Source organism: Loa loa (genome assembly GCF_000183805.2).
Source record: "Loa loa unplaced genomic scaffold supercont3.280, whole genome shotgun sequence".
In the NCBI taxonomy this organism is placed as follows: domain Eukaryota; kingdom Metazoa; phylum Nematoda; class Chromadorea; order Rhabditida; family Onchocercidae; genus Loa; species Loa loa.
The window spans coordinates 14333-34811 of NW_018108460.1; the positions used below are offsets into that span (position 1 = coordinate 14333).

The 20479-nt window shown below is 37.8% G+C and overlaps 1 protein-coding gene across 1 annotated transcript in view; it reads right to left on the reverse strand.

The window, feature by feature from the left end:
* The window catches only part of LOAG_18374 (hypothetical protein), a 33717-nt gene that overhangs the window by 5382 nt on the left and 7856 nt on the right, over positions 1–20479 (reverse strand). The window contains exons 7-43 of the mRNA XM_020451034.1: positions 19990–20138; positions 19693–19855; positions 19172–19295; positions 18708–18891; positions 18307–18434; positions 17847–17966; positions 17753–17784; positions 17494–17609; positions 17261–17408; positions 16794–16904; positions 16526–16694; positions 16010–16356; positions 15515–15614; positions 15046–15277; positions 14453–14707; positions 13774–14042; positions 12783–13403; positions 12125–12421; positions 11886–12005; positions 11495–11647; positions 10956–11093; positions 10662–10835; positions 10348–10485; positions 10055–10234; positions 9668–9937; positions 9326–9421; positions 8826–9107; positions 8350–8499; positions 7986–8147; positions 7415–7643; positions 7203–7336; positions 6812–6976; positions 6426–6617; positions 3292–3558; positions 2693–2770; positions 1776–2090; positions 293–1108 (exon numbers count right to left, since the gene is read on the reverse strand). Coding sequence (XP_020305220.1) covers positions 293–1108; positions 1776–2090; positions 2693–2770; positions 3292–3558; positions 6426–6617; positions 6812–6976; positions 7203–7336; positions 7415–7643; positions 7986–8147; positions 8350–8499; positions 8826–9107; positions 9326–9421; positions 9668–9937; positions 10055–10234; positions 10348–10485; positions 10662–10835; positions 10956–11093; positions 11495–11647; positions 11886–12005; positions 12125–12421; positions 12783–13403; positions 13774–14042; positions 14453–14707; positions 15046–15277; positions 15515–15614; positions 16010–16356; positions 16526–16694; positions 16794–16904; positions 17261–17408; positions 17494–17609; positions 17753–17784; positions 17847–17966; positions 18307–18434; positions 18708–18891; positions 19172–19295; positions 19693–19855; positions 19990–20138 — 7624 coding nt within the window. The remainder of the gene's footprint in view (positions 1–292; positions 1109–1775; positions 2091–2692; positions 2771–3291; positions 3559–6425; positions 6618–6811; positions 6977–7202; positions 7337–7414; positions 7644–7985; positions 8148–8349; positions 8500–8825; positions 9108–9325; positions 9422–9667; positions 9938–10054; positions 10235–10347; positions 10486–10661; positions 10836–10955; positions 11094–11494; positions 11648–11885; positions 12006–12124; positions 12422–12782; positions 13404–13773; positions 14043–14452; positions 14708–15045; positions 15278–15514; positions 15615–16009; positions 16357–16525; positions 16695–16793; positions 16905–17260; positions 17409–17493; positions 17610–17752; positions 17785–17846; positions 17967–18306; positions 18435–18707; positions 18892–19171; positions 19296–19692; positions 19856–19989; positions 20139–20479) is intronic.

A 20479-nucleotide genomic window follows, 5' to 3' on the forward strand; every position in this document is an offset into this window, starting at 1 on the left:
TAATGAAATAAAATAATATAATGTATATAATATATTAACATTAATATTAATATATTAAATATTAATATTAATGTTAAATATATCAAATATTAATATGTTAAATATTAATATTAATATATTAAAAAATATTAATATCAATACTAAATATTAATATCAACATTAATGTTAATATAATGCTATATAATAACATAATACAATAATGTATAATATAATATTACAATATGAAATATATGATCCACTTCAGTGGAAAGATATGGAGTGAAAGATATGAAGCACTGTTGATAAAAACTACCTGCTGTTGGTGCTGTGATTGTACTACTCCGGATGATGGTTTCCTCGGTAGATTAGCATATAAATCATAAGGACTGCTACTGATCGATTCTTGGAACGGTGCTGTTGATAAACCTATTTGTTTGTTCAAATCTAGCTGTCGAGATGCAGTAGATACAGTCTGTGCAGCTACAACTGTTGCAGCATTACATGTGGCGGTCATCATAGGTGAACCGTAATTTATCGATTGTTGATGCTGCACATGTGATTGAGCTACCAACTGCGTTGTTTGCTGTTGTGATGACGCTGTTTGTACAACCTGTTGGCACACATCAGGCAGCTGCGAAACAGCATGGACAGCACCGGTACTTACTGTATTAGTTATATTTTGCATGTTGTCCGTGGTTTGCTGTTGCTGCAGGAACAAATGCTGCTGCTGCTGCTGCTGCTGCTGAAGGGACATCTGAGGTGAGGCAAAGCTGGCTGTACCAGGATGCTGAACAGCATTCCTACCTGGATAATATGATGGCAAACTTCCTGTTGTTACACTCTGTGACTGCAGCGGATGTGGTTGCTGCTGCTGCGATATCGCAGTAGTTCCCTGTACCCGCTGCTCGATGGGTGGCAAATGTTGTGGCTGAAGATATGTCGTCTCGGGAACTTTCATAATCTGCGATTGTGATTGCTGATAAGAAGTTAGGCGACTATGTTGCTGTTGTTGCATTACAACTTGACCCATGTGCTGTTGCTGTTGTGGTTGCTGCTGAAGTACCACATGGCTATTACCATGGATAACATTTTGCTGCAGCTGCTGCTGAAGCGGTTTCGACAAAAGATCCTGGAAAAAACAGTTAGATAACGAAATCCAAAAAAAATGAATGCAAAACTGAATCCGTAGTTGGTACAACTGGGATACTCTAGACCCAAACTGAGAAACCGGAACAGTAGACAAGCCATTATCGATTGTGCCACGAATCAGTGACGAGAACTTTCACCTCCCACAAGAAATATTACTGGCGACCAATCACTACCAAATCTGATATTGATATTATTCATACGAAAAGATGTAATATGTAATATAAATAACACATGGATGCTTATTGATCTGTACGTGCCAAATATGTATATGAATTTCTTTGACATTGCAAAGATATACAATCAAAGTGGGACATTCAGAACAAACAGGTTTACTTTGTTTTAAACAACATAGGATAACAAGGCCTACAAAAAAGGAGGTTGGGATTTCGCCGATCCATGCATAACATATTTTCAGAAATCAACAAGCAAGCTTACAGCAAAATCGCATTTTCAGACCAAGCAATTCCAACTGGTAAAAGCTACATCCGCAGATGGACTGAATAATGTGGTACTGAATATTTTAAATTCAAGAGGACCAACTAATATCGTATTCAATATGCTGATGTATCATTATTAACCTTATGAGGAACACAAAATTCGACAGATACGAGTGATCTAAGATAGGACGCCAAATACTATAACTGTACCTGCTGCAAAGGTATTTGCTGCGGCATTTGCGGTTGCTGGTGCTGTTGTGATTGTTGCACATGATAACCACTGCTTCCATACTGTTGCTGTTGGATATGCGACGATCCTTGAGCAGCATTTTGATAATCATACTGCGATGTTTCAGCATCTCTTGAGAAACTTATCGATGGCATAACTTTTGCGTTAATGCTTCCCTGTGTAGATGCAGCCGCAGCTCGTAAAACCGCTTCCTCTTTTGCCTTCTTTGAGTTTATACGCATTAGTTGCTCAGCATCTACTTCCATATACCCACCGGCCACTACATCATCAATTACCTACAAGTGTGCAAAATTTTCACAGTGCCGTCTGGATACACTTGCGGATGCAAACCTGATGGTCGCATGCACCGTGTTCTATTAACATTCGTTCAGCTTGCCAATCACAATTCCATTGAAAAAAAAAGAAAAAAGAAAAAAAACTGAAGCAAGCTATATTTCCATACAAGAGATTTTAAAAAATTTTCGTTTAGAGTGAAAAACGCCAAACTCATGCTAGCATTTTCAATCCATCCCCCCTACCTAATAGCACTAGCAAATCAGGGAGTCGAGAAAATCATAGAAATTTTACACAGAAGATTCTAATGTAGATAACATCTCGGTTGCATCCATCCAGTAGCAGCACTGTAATTTAACACTATTACTGGTACGGCTATACTATCCTAACTATGTTAATAAGCAGTGGGATATAAATGAAGCACGAAGCGTTAAACAAAATCTTCCCTGAGCCAAAAACAAAGAAGAAAGTAAATAAGCTGCGCAGTAGCCGGCGGAAAGATGTAAGTAAAAGTGAAAGATGTGCAATATAAAGTGTGATAAAACATGGAATCTATGCATGGGTGCACTGGTACTCAAAGTATTGAATTACATTAGAAAGATACCTCGTCAAGATGTGAATCACTTCGCTTATCTACGTCCATTTTACCTTTACCATCGTCAGTACCTTCCGATTGCATGTCCTGCAACAATTCTTTAGATACGATATTTCCTACAGAATATCTAAAATATGCTATTTACACCTCATGACAGACGCAACAGTAACGCATTGAGAAAAGACGATATAAATGGACCCCAAGAATTTTCAAAGCTATTTACCCTAGATTAGTTCATACAAATTATCAAAATGAGCTAAGTCAGGAAAAGAAAAACTCGTGGGAAATGCTGATAGCAACGGAAGAAAGGCATAAGAGCTTGTCCAAATACAACTCCAAAAGAATTGATTAGAGAGCCATATAGTGAAGAGCGACGTTATGTCCTATCCTACTTTTCAGTATTTTGTTTTAAGTTGTGAAACAATTGCTACTTCCTGCAAGCCAAAGACAAAGAAGTAGCAAATTTATTCTTCTTATACGACTAACTTTACCAGTCGCAACTACCTCTTTACCTAAAAATCTGTTGAATGAAACCAACTCCAAACTATAAAAACAAGATAAGATCTGCTCTATACCCTTGCTTGTTACTGTTTCAACTCATATATTACCTGACGTTCAGTATCCGCTGCTGATTTTGATGTAATACTGTCACCATTACCGTCATCTGCATTATGTTGTGAATTGTTCTCCTCCTGCTGCTTATTCGCATTTAAATTCATATTGGCCATTGTTGCTGAATCGTTGAGGCTACCACGTCTCGAATTTGAACCACCAACGCCTTCACTCAAATAATCCATAGCGGCGCTACTATCTTCACCGCTATGCTGACTTCGACTATCGTCCAAAACAATCGACTGCACGGCAAATTCCGTTTCCTGCAAAGGAAATAAACGTTGTTTCGATCACTTTTTTTTTTAAATCCAACTTTGGGTTCCATTAAATCAAATTAGACTGAAGTACCCCCATCCAGTCCTCTACTAACTTATATGCAAAATAGATAAATACCATCTGTCAACAACAGCTGCATATCTAACCTTCAGAACCTACCGCTACTGGCCTAAACGTTTTGGTAAGGGTAACGCAGCAACTAGAACGATGTTAACTCAGCTACCGCCGGAATTTCATGGAATCAGAATACTCAAAATTCATGCATATATCCCGCTTGGGGACTCAGCACAAACAATGTAGTAGAAGTTAACGCTTAATAAAAATTAATCGTATAAAATATGTAAAATAATGTACTAGACCCAACTTTTTGAGAGTTACAGAGACTCGTGCCAAGCCTTAATCTAAAAAAAATGAGCAAAAAATGCCCCTAGGTGTTCTGTGAACCAATAAAAAAACTACAGATCTAACAAAACACACTACCTCCTCAAAATTGCTGCTAGTTAACCTAAACTGTATAATGTCGACAACAAAGTGCAAATGCTTGCTTAGTGCATAAATTTACGTATGTAAAGACAAATTCTTTGCGGTAATTTTTTTGCATGCACAGACCTGCACATCGTGAACATCATTTTGCGCTCGCACGGTAGCGACACATTCAGAATCATCCGCATGCTCCTCTTCTGCTTCCATCACCGCTTCGTTCTGGATATGTCCGACTTCATACGTGGATTCCCTGCAGTGTTGCTGTCTCATACTACCAATATCACCATCAATATCTTGATCCGGCAACGAATCAACATCACCAACTCGACCTTCATCAATTAGCTCGAAACTCCCGTTAGATTCCACATCATTCGCACTATCCAGAATACTTACTCCCGACCCTTCGACATTTTGGGGTTGCTGCTGTTGCTTCGTTAGTGCATTATTTACCACATCCGCACTATGAACTATAGGATCAGTAGAACATTCAGCATCTGAATTTGGTACAATGACTTGTTCACTAGTTGACAACTGTATCACCATATCATTAGAAGATAGCTTCTCTTCATTTTCGGTTTTTTCGACAAATTCTTGCTCTGTACTACAAATACCACCGGACTTGAGTACTTCAACAGACCCCGAAATCCTGATCTTCTCTGACTCTAAAATTTGCTGCTGCTCCTGATCCTCAGGGCCATCTTCCAGTTGAGTTTCCAGATTTGCCGATGATGTTGATAACAAACTTGTCTGACCACTTTCGCTGCTATTCGTTGAGGATACTGAGTTTTTACGACCAACGACATTCCTATCAATATTTCCTCCTCCACCTCCTTCATCATCGGATGTGCAAAGTTCCTGATGTTCTTGTTGCTTTAATCGATTTTGGTCGAGATCCGCTTCTTCCGGCTATAACATAAATGCAAATATGTGTTTCCCATGTTTCTATTATATTTGTACATTAAATCATTGTACAACGCAAACTGGGGGTTTGCGTTTTGAATCAATGCAGCATTAGTTTTGTGCTTTTGCAAAAGTGATTTTGATGAATCTTTGAAAAAAACAAAAGAAACCACATCAACATGATTTACGATAACTTCTTTATCTATAGTATCATTCATTGTTTAGGTGAGATGTTTATTTGTCAGACATGAAAAAAAAAAATTTTCAATGTTTTCAAACATTACGCACACCATAGCGTTTGACGTGATACATGCATATGAATAAGGAATAGCATGAAAATTAAGAAAATGAGCTGAGAATAAAGTTATAAAGTGTCTAGAGAGACAACTATCCAGAACCCAGATAAATTACACAGTGCAGCACATCAACATACCCGCAATGTACGTTAAATTCGTGCACGCATGCAAAAGATCTTAGAAAAAGCCCAGCTTTTGATAAAATTTCCTCTATAAGAAATGTACATAAACATCGCAGACATCCTTTTTCAGAATGCACTTTGAAGCATTTTGATCCTATTTCCTCGGTAATACATTGTAATAGCTCAGTGTAATAGCAGAAAGTTCTTCGCTTCGGAATCTATCTCACTCAAAACATAATCCAATTGAAAAAAAATGTCACTCTTCTACCCATTATCATAGTAACCTTAATCGCTTGAAAAATCTTCGATATTTCCCTGACAAATCTAATATTTCTCACGATATGTATGCCTAATTTTACGGGTCCGATGTTATTCTAAATGTTAAAAATGAACATAAATTAGGTCAATACATAAACCCGAAATCAAAATCTTTATTCTTGTACACTTCCGCGCAGGAGAGAATTTTAGTAGTATAATTCAGCTAGATGCGAAGATCACAGGATCATCCAAAACCTATCCAAATTTGATCGGGAGCTACATTACACAGTTCTTTCAACAATTTAAAAAAATTCTCTAGCGTTTCCTAGTTGGTACAATACAACATACTGCATGCATATTTTGGAATAAATGGAGTGAATTCTACTAGAGAAGATGTAATAAAGTGATAGGAAGTCACAGCCCAATAAAAAATGCTACTGCAAAGAATATGAAATGAGAAAAATAAAAAGAAAAAAGTAGAAGAAACATTCAAATTTTCGCAATGATAGAATTCCTCATGGTGGTATTTCTTTCTATGCAATACCGACAAATTTTCACCAAGACCAACTATAACTTCGAACAGACAGAAGTGAACATCATTGTCCAAGAGCCTTACGACAACCATGCTGTACTTGCCCCACCCTCAAACCAAGAAAACGCTGGTACCTTTTCTAAGTGCGAGAAAACGTAACCACAGCTTTAAATTTAAAAGAGAATTTGGTAACAACGCAGCAGTTGCGAACGATGAAGCTAAAAAACCTAAGCAGAAGGGAAAACACCAAACAAACAACTTACGAAATGTCTGGATACAACAATATTATCTGCTACTACTGACGATCCATCGGTTTCCAACTTCTGTTCCATTGAGCCATACTTACTGGACCGATTTGATTCATCATGTAATTTATTTCGGGGTGAATGATATTCATTTGCCATGGTGTGTAAAGTTGTATTCGTTGCACATTCTTCCGAAATACAATCCACTTCCTGCAAAATAAAAATTCATCTGACAAAAAAAGGACACGCCTCATCCTCTTTTCCTTTTCCACATCGACTGAGCTAGATCTGCATTCGTTGTCAAAAAATTTCCTCCAAATGAAGAATAAAACAGTGATAGCGCAAAGAAATAGAACGAAGAGGCCTTCAAGATTAAAATGATTACTAGCTAGGATATTACATACAATGCGCTTCACTTCTACAACAGCAGGTATAACAGATGGGACCGTCGTTTTCACCGACTGCGGAAGATGAAGGGCTGTATTCCTACGATCAGAAGGTGAACCACTTTTGCTTTCTGGTCCGGATATATCATCTCTCACATTATTCACAGCAATTTTTTCGGGAGACTGAAAAAAGTGCAATTTAAGTAAAAGCCATTTAGCCGAATTCACAAAAAACATTTATTGGCCTCGCTTTGCAAGACATTCAGCCGCAACAGTAGTGTATTAGTTTTCATTTATTATTGCAGATAATAATAAAAAACTTTCTAATGCCCAAAATATTGATACCTCAAAAGTTCTCAATCGTTTCCTCCCCACGAAAACCTAAAACAAACAACTTGTAAAAACTAACTTTATTTGACGGTTCCTGCTTCACTACTACCACAGCTTTCCTTTTCAAATCCTGACAAGAATCAGAAATCGTTTCAGATACATCTGTCTTCGGTGATTTCGGCTCCTCTCTGCTCTTTTTCACTTTTTCAGAATCTAAATTCAAGGTAGAGGATAATTCAATCAGAAATTAGGGACATAAGAATTTTAAGCGTGCAAAAAAAAAATACGCACTTTCAGCTTTGAAATGTCTTTTTCGAACACATTTGGTGCTGGATGATTCATGACTTTGAACAACTGTTTCTGAGTTTCGATCATTAAGACTAGAAATACCAGACACTCCAGCACCATCACTATTTCCACTATCAGCTCTATTCACTTTCTGTCGCTGAGTTTCATTTTGTAATTTTTCATCTTTTTGTTTTGTCTCAGCTGCCTCTCGTTTCTGTTCTTCATGTCGTTCCTGAAACATATAAAACCATTTCAGTAATAATTCTAGTCCTTTAGGATATGCATCCAGTTCCCCACTAAACATGTGCAAAGGAATTTTCCTTCGCCTATGTTTAATTACGAGAATGATTTCAGAAATCAAAACAATAAGACCGATTTAAAGAAATCGCCTTTCCCCCCTTACCTATAGCAAAAACGAAATGCATTAATCAGAGTCCAAAAACGAACCGATGGACTTCAATGATCTATTGAAACGGGCCTTACACTTGAAGCATTCGCACCAAATTTCATCGTGACACCGCTGACTTCACAAAACAAGCATTATTTATTTCTAGTGGAGAATTCAAAAACATACTTTCTGCTCTCTTTTTAATTTTTTCGCTAATTTCTTTTCAAATTGTCTACTAGTTCCAGGCGTTTGACTTTTTCTCTTTTGTTCGAGAGTGATGGGCGCTTGCACTTTAGACAGCCTTTTATCTTCCTCTCGGAACATTGAGATTACAACCAAAGATTTCTCCTGAAATGATAAAACGTCCTTATCAGAACTATTCTCCAGGAAGACGCAGATCATTTCAGATCAGCGTATAAATCAAAGAACAATTTGGAAAATTAAGTAGCCTAAGCAATTGTAAACAATAACTTCATGACTGCACTAGTTTGTGAAATCAGAGAGTTCTATTTCTCTCCTTTTTCCCAAGTCACAAGAAAAAAAAGAATACCGCTTTCTGTTTTTTTTTCTCCGGAAGTACAGTATTTACGGTAGTAGCTTCACTCACTTCATCACTTATGCCGAATCGCTTCCTACCAGTAACCTTCCTTTCAACCGATCTTTCGAAGATTTGTTTGCTTTCCGTCTTCCGTGGGACAACCTAGAACAAAATTCATAAATCTGAGAATTTTATAAATTTAAATTACTGTTGTAAAGCTACGCATTCGTTATCTTATTTCAACCACATTTCCTGTTCTACCCCATATAAAACCACCTTCCTCACGGTAGTCCTCAATCAGGCACTCAATGCTGACGAGTGTGACATTTTGAAGCGAAAGATCTGCACATCTCCAACTAACAAAACCAGAGGGATCATATCATGGTGATATATCACTGTACAGTACATTAAAAATATTTAAAAACATGCATGTTAGGAAAAATAATTTGAAAAGAAAAAACTCTGGAACTAAGTCAATAAGGCAATACCTTTTTCCCTTCTGCACCAGATTCGCCTCCATCGCTTTCGTCCAGCTTTTCCTTTTTACGTTCTTTCTTTAAAGTTAAACGCTTAGTATTCTCTATCTTCTCTTTCTCGTTTTTTGATTTCTGATTTTCATCACTTTTTGTGATAGCTTTTTTACCATTCTCTTTTTCATCCTTTTCCTTATATAAGGATGGAACAATGGAGCCTTTGGAATGCTTCGTGGACTCGTCATCCGTGGAATAAGTCCCAAATACGTCATCCAGTGATAATGACATCGTCTTTTTCTGCAAAACCATCATTTTAACAGAGAAAGATCCGATCTCTTCCCAAAAAAGGATGGTAAAGATTTAAAAGAGAAAGAATCTAACCAAAGATCCAAAAAAATCTAATTATAAGCGAATATATAAGCCATTTCAATGCATCCAGATGAGTATTCTAATCACTCAGAGAACGCCATTACCCGATATCAATGCACAAATTACCAAAAATGTACATAATGCACCTGTTTTTTATATATCTTTAATCCTGCTCCTTTTCGACTACGTTTTCGCTTTGAGTGATCTTCCTCCGATTCAGACCTTTCTGAATCCTTTCCAACCTACAAATCTCAGCGTATAAAAAAGAGTTATTAAAGAAACTCCCACCGCCCAAAGTCGTTTCTCAAAAACAAATTAAGGCTATCATGAATGTCTAATTCATTCAATTCAGTAAGTCTACCAGCAGTCTAATTATATTGTATCAAAAGGAGTGTGCAACACCCTAATAGGTATTTGGATAGGTATTATGCACAATTCCTTATAGATACTGTGCAACATCAAAATTCAAGCAATAACAAAAGCACTACCCCATCATCATCATCGTCATCATCATCATCATTACCATTATTATCACCATCATCATTATACTCGGTTTCGTCGTCAGCACGTAACTTCTTTTGTGGAAGCGACTTCGCTTTTTTCGCCGCTTTACCTTTCGGTTCCGTTTTCTTTTTCTTTTTACGAGCTTTAGATGTGTCTATTGAAGGACCTGACGAATTATCGGATTCGTCATCGTTTGACGAACCTTTCTTTTCATCAGATGATGAACTCTCTAGTTGCACTCGCTTTGGTCGATTCTAGGAAAAACTAAGATAAACATCATTTATAACAACGCAAAGAATCATAAACAACTTGTTCAAGTCCATAGACAACGAATTCAATTTTAAAATTAAAAGCTCAATTTCGTATCATACTTGTTCATTATTTCGACGGTTCTGTGTCCTTTCCTGCAACAACTCCAACGCCCGATTCTTCCTGGCTGCATCGTCTGGTTTCGAGGATGAGCGCTGCTTGACTCGATCGTACATCGACAAACCTAGTGAGCCGGAAGCCTCTTCCTCCATGAACAATCGTTTCAATTCTCGGTCGAATGACTGGAAAATTAACCTAATCACAATTAAATTCCTGCCAAACATGATAATTAGTGGTTAGGTTAATCAGACTTAAATACAGTTTAAAACAAATCAAGCGATTAGCTGCTACTTACATGGAGTTCCACTTCCGATGATGATGCTTCCTCGCTCGAACTTGTACTCGATTCCCTTTTTCGCTTCCTCTTTTTAGTCAGTTCCTTCTTTCTCTGCTCCTTTTCTTTTTCCTTCTGCTTACATCTTTCTTCCTCTTGCTGCAACAAAAAAGTTAAAATTGGAAATATTAACTTAGTGATCCATCACAAAAAAAATTTAGTTTGGAAAAAAACATTTTGCATTGTGAGTAACAGTATTTATTATATAGATCCTCTAATGCTTCTTCATGGAAAATTCCAGGTTACCTACTTCTACATTAAAATTTAAAAAATACCCTCTTTTTTGAGCGATATTTCTGCAGCTGTTCCTTTTCTTTGACCTTTTCCTTCTGTTTAATACCACCACCATCCTTCACCGATTTGTTTTTTATACTTTTCTCCATTGGTCGTTGCGTTTTTTTCCTTTCCGACGCAGGCTCTCCCCCTTCGTGTTCCTTGTCCTTCTCCCTCTGGAACCAAATCTTGATTCTGGACTTTATTCAGGAATCTTTTCCGTGAATGCGAAAGTGAAAATGAGAAAATCCACGTCCAGGTTTTTAAATGTGCTAATATGAGAAGCCGGAAATAACAAACCAATTCCTTCTCTTTTTTTCTTTAAGTTGCTTCTGATTTGCGGTTTTCAGCTTCGCTTCCTGTGACTGGCCTTTCCCATCAGCATGTTTATCTTTCTCTTTCTCAGCTACATTTTGATCTGATTTTTCCGGTAACTATAAATAGTATAAATTACTTAAACTAGATACGCCTTACATCTTCATGTAATCTTCATGCGGTGACTCTTTTGACCAGTGTCGTACATGTCCGTTATGGACATACGAAAACTTTCAAGTGCTAACATCACAATTCAGTGTAGTATGTGAGGAGTATCACCTTAGCTTATAATACCCTTTGCCAAAAATTGATACTGCTGACGACATAAACACAGACTTATTTTCCTAATATCGATGCTTTGAACCACACCAGGGTATCTATATGTACCATACATCAAATAGGGTTTTAAAAATACCGTATCAAGCAAAATCCAAATTAAGACATATTTCGACGTTACCATACCCAGCTGCCTTACTAGCAAAAAATTTAAGAGCAGCTATAGTGGAAAATCAAAAAATACCTTTTTCTCATTTTCCTTGGAATGTTTTCCTTTCGTACTTTCAGTTATTCCTTTTTTGCTTTCGTCATTTGATCTGTGGTGTGATGGTTCATCGCTTTTCTCTTTTTTGACTTTCTTCAACTGCTTTTTTAAAACTTCTGACGAATCCTGCGCCTATAGTAAACAAAGATATATAACAAATAAGTGTATAAAATCTTACTCTAACTGGAGAAGAGTGAGGACACTATATCCGTAATGAAGCGAAAAATTGGTCAACCCATAACCAGTACATCTCATTAAAAAATATGAAATCAGATGCTTTTAACGCAGTGCTGCCGACCTTACAATCACTTAGGAAAGAATCGAAAATTACTAATGACAAGCATTTGGCAGCCTCTGAAAATAATCCTACCTGTTGCCGGAATAATTCACTTAGTGAAGGTTGCTTGTTCGCTAAGTCCTTTGATACCTTTTTCTCAGGCAAGTGCGACTTCGAACCGATCTTCAAATGCTCTTTCTCTCGCATCTGCACCTTGAATTGAAAAACAAAAATTGAAGCAATCACTACTTACACCCAGCAGATTGTGAAGAAATTTCTAAATTTACGGCTACATGAAATGGCAAATATGCTTAAAATAACGAAGAACAAACCTTCTCAGTTCCTTGAGTTCGTGACCGCATTTTATCCATCTCTAACACAGCACCACCGGAAGCTGAACCTGATGTTGACGGTTTTGGAGTGCTAGATACAGATGAGACTGAGGTTTGCTTCGAACTAACACTGGAATGTGACGCAGGAGGTGGAGGAGTAGACGGTTTTGCTGCAGTCCTCCAGGATGAAGACTGCACACCGCTTTGGGGAACAGCGCTACGTGTCAGTGACTGAAGCGATGTGGTCAAGCACGACGATGTCGGATCGAGTAAATAGGAAGTGCTGTTATTACTGGTCTGAAACTAGAAATTTTTTCCGGTGAATGCGATGTTTATTTTCAGAATCCATCCATTCATGTACATGAATTTCCCCCATAGAAATTTTATCAGTCCTATAACGCTTAACCAACCAATGTATAACGTCTTCAGTGATGTAACTGTGAACGTCACATACAATGCGAGTCCCAAAGCCTGTGTGGATCTACAGGTGAAATAATCTCAGCGATTTATAAAAGTATGGGTTGAATTGAAAATGGGATATTTCTCGTGATGTCACTGAGCTTCTTGTAGTACCTTATTCTAATTTGTCTAGTTAGATTTGATTCGGAAATTTTGTTGTGGAAATTACAAGATCAGTGAATACAAAAACGTAACAGACCAGCGGAGGCGGCGGAGGTGGAGCTGAGATCAGAGACGTGCCGGTTGCTGCAGATTTGTACGCCGTCAAAGACAATGTCGGAGGTACCGGAGGTTGCGGAAGCGGTGGAGGTGGAACACTAAAGTCTGGAGGATAAGCAATACGAGCAGCTGTCGATGACGGTGTCTGATTACTGCTCTGTGTAATGTTCGATGATGGAATAGGCTTTTTGATTTGAGTACCGGAAAATTGTGGTGATGAAAGACTGGACGAACTGATACATGTGGTATAAAAAACTGTTGTATAGGGACTTGAACTAGTGGAAGCTAAGGGAGCAGGTGGCATTGGAATGGAGATCGAAAGTGGAGTACGAATCAGCTTCTGACTTTCCGTATCCTTCGAATCGAAAACCGATGTAGTACCACATCCACTTCGTACTCTCGTGAAAGAATCCGTGAACGTGTTGGATGTGGGATGAGAACAAGTCGTAGAACAAGTTGTTGTTACTGACTGCGAAGTGGTTACTGTTGAACTGGACGATCCAGTTCGCGCTTTCAGTCGTTCCAGTTCTTCTTCGAACTTATAACTGCGTTGTAATGGTCCTTTACGATCATATTCCAGATGGGTGTTCTGTTTTGTTTTCTAAAAACACCAGAATTGCAAAAAAAAAGAGAAAAAAATGAAGCTCGTGATAAAACAGATGACGACTGTGATTCCAGGAGATGTTGCACCTAACAGAATTCACGGCTCTAAAGAATTTATGGGCAATTTTTTGATGTTAAAAACATGCAGCTTATTGGAAAATATCAGCTGCTGAAAATTATGGACGAAAATAAACCACTGGATTCATCACGTAAAACGACTCTTGAGCAAAATCTAGAAAACAGCAAATATTACAAGGAAATTAACGCCATCAATAGTTAAGGATGCTACGAAGTGAAAAATTTGTTCGAATTCTATTTTTCTGACCTGTTAATTTGAATAAGTACTTCAATGATTCGATAAAATTGACCTGAAATTTCTGCTCGATATTTTGAAAAGTAGCTCCCAATGCATCAAGTCGTTCACGATAAGCACTCGAGTTGTTGGAAGGCGAAGTATCCCCGAAAATATCTATGGTACCTGTCACCAATGAAGTTTGTGTAGTTGAGTTTGAAGGATCAGGCGAAAGCATCGCCTCACTGTTGCTTGATTCAGATCTTGACACCGACGAATGTGTTCGTCCCCTGGTCGCTTTCTGTGGAGGTGAATTTTCTGCAGCACTCCACTTCAAACTACATCCTGCGATAGCATTCAATGAATTTAATGCTAAATATAAATTACGAACCTTTGCGGACCATACAGTACTAGATTTCTCTTAATATTGTCATAACCAACGTAGCCTCACTTCTCTTATGACGACATCATTCTACATAGTAGATACAATTAAAAGTTCAACACCACAACCGTGTCAAACTACTCATCGCTTGTGGACTTGGTCGCCCGAACTGTTGGTTATTGGTTCTTGCCAGTTAACTACTTCCCGATTTGCCAATCGTAGTAACAATCTGAGAAGGGGAAGGGGGGGGGGGAGGGAAAAGTAATGTGCTTACTTTCAAAAGACTGTACAAACATAAATTTCAATAAACGCCATTATATTTCACAAAATCTAACTTCACCGCAGAAAAATAAAAGCGAAGCACATGACTAACCAGCAAGACTGGAACTTGAAGCTGGTAAAGAATTCCTTAGGCATCTTGAATCCTGCTTCTGCTGTTGTGGGGATCGGAATGGATCTGGTACGCTACTCCGACATGAGCTTGGCGTAGAACGACGTTCATGCACAAATTTAGGCAACGGTAAGACGGTGGAAGTTTGTGGCGAATATTTCCGGTACCGCGGATCTCTACTACGATTAGCGCTTCCATCCAAAGGAATTGCACAGTGATTTTTGATCGGATCATTCCCTGAAATTAAAAGTGACATCTCCAAATACAAAATATCGAATACTTCTAGACGGTTAAAAAATACATCCCTACTTAAAGTCATTTCCCAATTTATATTATCAACGCAATGTATTTTTGTTTCCAATCCTTCGTCAAAAAATAGGATATTCATAAACCACAAAGCCACCCAGATATCTGGTTGTCCTGTTTTCATTTTATCTATTTAGCTCCGCATATTTCTGCTTCCCACTGCCTCAATTCTAACAATCCTGGAAATAAACATCCGAGACATGCACGACTCTGTTTTTATTCCAGAAATTTATGCAGAACCAATACATGGTAGGGTATAAATAACACACCCCATGGCCACTTCGTCCGTTTAGCAAAAGAGGCAGACAATCTACTGGAATGATGCCTGCTACTGTCGCAGAAATCGTCAGCAGATCGCTGGGTTGAACAAGTGGACGAATGGTTCTGATGAGTCCCACTCATTACAGCCAATGGAGCACTCGCTGTCGTTGACGTAGATGCCTTGGAATGATGTTGCAGCACATTCACCAAAGTGTTGGCAATTTCTTCAATTCGATTTGACTGAAAAGTGATATTTCATATCATACTAACTTTAGTATGTCAGGAATTCTGCCTCCGGAATGCAGATGTAACATTGAAACAATATAAACTAATGAAGATCATATATGAAGAGATTTAATGAAATATATTTTCTAAAAAATCTCAGAGCTTGCCTCCTCCACGCTCATGTTCAATGACCTATCAATTCCGATACGACATTCTGTCAAGTTCAACTTCAACAGTATGCAAGTGCCATACCGTTATTGCACTTAATTCGTTTGCAGTAAAATTCCCTTGCATTGCAGGATTATAAAGCCCACTGACATGTGATCCTTTGTTGTCTAATCGCTTGGCATCGCTGAAAGTCTGATAAGTTTCATATAAAGAAACATAGAAAGTTATTTAACTAGCACTGGACAAGAAAAGTTTTGCAACACTAGGACGTAGAGAATGATAACTCAAGAATATCATCTAATTTGAAGCAAATCAAATTAAAAGTACAACCTAGTGTATACCTTTGTTCCCTCTAAGTTCGCCATGAATGTAATGGGTAATGGAAGACCCTATGCCTATTAAAACTTATATCTTGTGACCATAAATGTTACATTGTATGCGGTCTACTTCGATCTAGTAAAGAATTTCCTTAGAAGATGGTAACATACGAAAAACATGAAGCAAAAACATTCTTCATTCTTATTTACAACGCTGCATTGAAAGAGTAGATACTCTCGATGACCCAATGAAATGGCTTACGTCTGCTGTTGCTCCGCTTTCCTATTTCGTTGTTCTGCCGTGGATTTTCCATTTGCTCCATACGGTAGTCCACTATCAACTGACAAACTTGTCGATGACATAGATGAATGATGATATTCTTGTTGCTGTATCATTTCGTTTGGTGTTGATATCATAACGGGATTCAAAATTGGTGCCGATGGCATGGGAGGTGGAAGCAGCTGCGCTAAGCTTGCTCTTGAGCTGCTACGATTTGCAACAGTCTGCAGCGTGATTCCAGTGATACTGTTAGATCGCTCAAAATTCCGATCAGGCTTGCCACTCGAAGGAGAATTAGGCTGTCGTGAACTGGAAGGACATACTGGAGTCTGAAATATTATCGAGAATAAACAAATAATTCGATAGGAAAGAGAAATGACAATAATTCAAAATTCCATAAAAACACCGTGGAGAAATGGTATATGAAATCAATATCCCCGCCATATCCAACTATAGTTTACATGCCAGCACCTATATTAGACTACAATTATGTTTGACCTTATCTTTATGCAAACGTTGAATGTTAGTCTTTGAATGACCAGTGCCTGTACGTTTCCTATCCGGCGTACTGGAACTACTTAAATCAGAATCACTAGATGTTGAGGAGGTTGATGATGACGAAGGAGACACATCATTCCGCCTAGCTCTCTCACGTCGTCGTCGAGATCTATAATGGGAGAATCAATACTTGCTCGGACATTATTTGGAACCTCAGTTTATCAAAAATTTGTGCTAAGAAAACTAAAATTTAAGAGAAAACACGCACCTATTATAGGATGAATATCGCAAAGAACGAGATGAAGTTCTACAGCCCTCTCGTTCATCACTTCTTCGTCTCCGCGACGCCATACTCGAACTCGACCTCCGACCGTCGGTCCTTAAAAAATTATGAAATGAACTATCATAACAGGTGGAAGTTTACGTTAAGAACATAGTGGGAAGAAAGCTGATGAAGATGAACTGAAGTATGACTATGAGCCTAATAGGGCAGAATTAAAATCCACATGAAATTTGATAAGCAGAAAATGCGATAACATAGCAGGAAATAATCAAGGGAAAAAGCCACCGTCTCCCTTGATCCTAAGAACTGGTCAAGAATGAATAAATGACACCAATATCCGCATGGAAAATGACGTCATATGTTGAACATGCAGTTGATACAAGACGAGGTGCTCAATAATCAAACAGTCCTAGTAATACGAAAGAGTAATAAACCAAAATAAATGATCAAACCGCGAGGATGTGTCACGAAGATGACTTGGTGGATCGGGAGGCGGTGCAAGTAACGATGAAGCAGATGTAGATGCGATCGCTAATCCACCACTAGAACAGGCTAGTGTGCTGTTACCAGTACATGAACCTGGCCCATTACCATTCACAACTATAAAAATTTTTTAATACTTTCCAAAAAATTTTACGACTTTGTTTTTAGCAAAACCAATGGTTCTGTATTCCAAAAAACTTACGAGCATTTCCAGATTCACCACGGAATTTCCGATCAACGAAATAATCATGTAGTTTTTCTGAACAATAATCTACTGGCACGTGAACATCTTTTTTTTCGTCTGCATTCCAAAAAGCTCTGAAAAACTCTTTTTTCCATAAATTATTTCAAATTTTTTTACAGAGGATACATTTTAACATATACCTAATCCTTCATACCATGAAGTCCTGATCACTTCAACAATAGTAAAAACCAAAAGATTTCCACAATAAAGTACGTACACCTGCTTTGTTTTAATCATTGAAAATGCTTTCTGGGCACTGTCATTGTTGCTGAATAAAGAAGGGCTTCCCGATGACGCGGGTCATATATGACCTCATTGAATGTATCTGTGAACGATACTCGAATTTTTTCACGCAAATAATCTGCCGAACAGCTTGACGGCAACTCTCCAATCCAAATCTTGTTACTAACAATTGTACGACCCCAGTTCATCTGAAGAAAAAAAAGTTACTGGTAAATCGTAATACTCATCAAGGATTCCTGACAATTTTTATCACCGATATCTCCAATTCATTTTGCTTTCCATCTGCGTTATTCTAACTTATCGGTCAATACATCCGATTATGCGCATTAAGCAAGTTATTCCAGATCAGTCTGAGTCACCTGTTAAATATCACAACCAAAATTGGTGAAAAGAGGCAAGCATCAACATTCGGATGGAAAAGTGTCAATGTTGTAATCGTGCGTGTATTAATCCATTTTGAGCAGCAAAAGTTATGTTTAGGACAGAAATTAAAACATGAACCTATTAATAAATGTGTACAACAATTACCTTTAATTTGCCTTTACCACCGGATGAATGTGTCGACTGAGCATACGCATTTATTGCACAGACAACCGATTGAATATCAGCAAATTGGATGAAAGCAAACGGTGATGGACTTTCCCAATTCTTCACTTCTAAATTTAAACCCATTAATTTCGATCTTTATAGCAATACTCTTATTAAGTAGATAAAGACAATCAATGAAGCATATTCATCGCGACACACAATGACAAAAGTAAAAAAAAAAGCTATCAACCAGCCGAGGTAAATTTTACCCTGTAACCTATCATATATCTTTATAAACACCGTTAGTTATCACACATTTACCAGTCAAAGCGATAATGCGAATTACGATGTTAAAGATTAAACTTCGTCATTATATTATACTCAAAATATGCAAAAATAACCTGTTTCCAGGATATGCCCAAAACAACTAAAACGAGAGCGAAGAGAATCATCAGTTGTCCGTCTTTCTAAGCCGCCGACATAGAGAGTTCGAGAAGCTCGATTAGCAAGCGCATCGACCGCTGAAGAACTCGATGTTGAAGCAGTATCTTGAGATGATAAGCATTCCTGTAACCGTGTGCAAGCCTACACTTCTTCGAATTAAAGAGACTAACAATGGTGATTAATGGTTCAGCTGTCACTTCTAAATCCCAGAAATTTTCTTGAAAAAATCTCATGGAAAACGCATTTCAAAAGCAGAGTTTTGCTGCTACCTAATCTAAATCCTTTGGAGAGAACTCAAAACTCGAGGTCCCAATTTTGCGAATTCGAAAATCACTGTAGGAAATCTTTGATACTGCAAAGTTCAGGCAGTCATACTGCAGTGGAGGAAGTGAATTGGCTTTGCTTGTTTCAATGTATTTACCTGCCCATTTGTTACCAGATATGTGCTGTAGGCTTCCGTAACGGTAGCGTGACTCGCAAATCTTATTTTCAGCCGCAATCCAAACATATGATGGTTGTCCTTGAGTTTGTCAGCATCCATCAGCCTGCAAGTTCACCGAACTTGGAAAATATCACTGTCAAAAACTTCAGTCAAAAAACCTGCATGTGAAACTAATTACATACAAGTGAAGTGTCAAGTAACGGATTTATGCGTAGCAGCTAAATAGTAGAATTTCCGGATTATGTTACGTTTAATATTCTACTTAAAGTGTAATAATCGATCCAAATTCCACCACTACATCAATACATGATAAATTTCTTTTTTTATAACACCTGATACAATATGGTACGCCCATACATAACGTGCAAAAGAATCTTTCAGTCTAATCCCATTCCTACTGTCCACACAAATATTTTAATCGTCATGAAATCCGAAAAAATTTGACAAAGACCAACACGTCAACGTTCTTAATAATCGCACATAAAGTTCTGAAAATATACCTCTGGAAAATAACGAGTGCTCGACGCTGTTCCACAAAATTTGGACCAGATTCCGTCTCAAACATGATATGAACTACTTTGCCAAATTTCTTAAAAAAATTCGTCAAGCCATCTCTTAGAAAACCTTCCGTACGCGAAGATGGCAAATTGGACACATATATGCCTTAAAAAATCATATGTTTATATATTTGAATCATTTATTACTTCAAATAAAAAGAGAAAGTCAACGGAATTCCTCGATATACTATGCAGTAAAAATAAAACAGTGCAACAAATCCATAATGCCCTGAGAGGCACCTGATAAGCTGTCATGGGTACCACATGTAGATGACAATTCGTTGAATGAATTTGTATCATTGCGTCGCGAACTTGGTGTTCCCAGCTTGATAACCGTTGACTGTACAGTATGGGTGTTCGACGCATGATGATAGTGTCCAGAGGACCCACTAAAAATAGGATAAATTAGAATGGACTAAAATGGAACCAAAACTATTCTAAACTTGCTAATCTACTTTCTAATCGAGATATTTGGAACGAAAAAAATACCTCTACCATTCACTAATTTTCATCAAATCAATGCATGGTGACTATCACTTAGCCCGACATATAGTGTAGCCTGAACGATCTTTGCTAAATTATTCTACTCGTGTTATTTCTTTCATCATTTTCACACGTTCTCCTCCCATCCTACTATGCAATGAGTACATAGAACTGTCAACCAAAGTCGTTTTCCCATGTTTGAAGGATGGAAAAAAGAAATCAAAACTAAAAATGAAACAGCAATAAA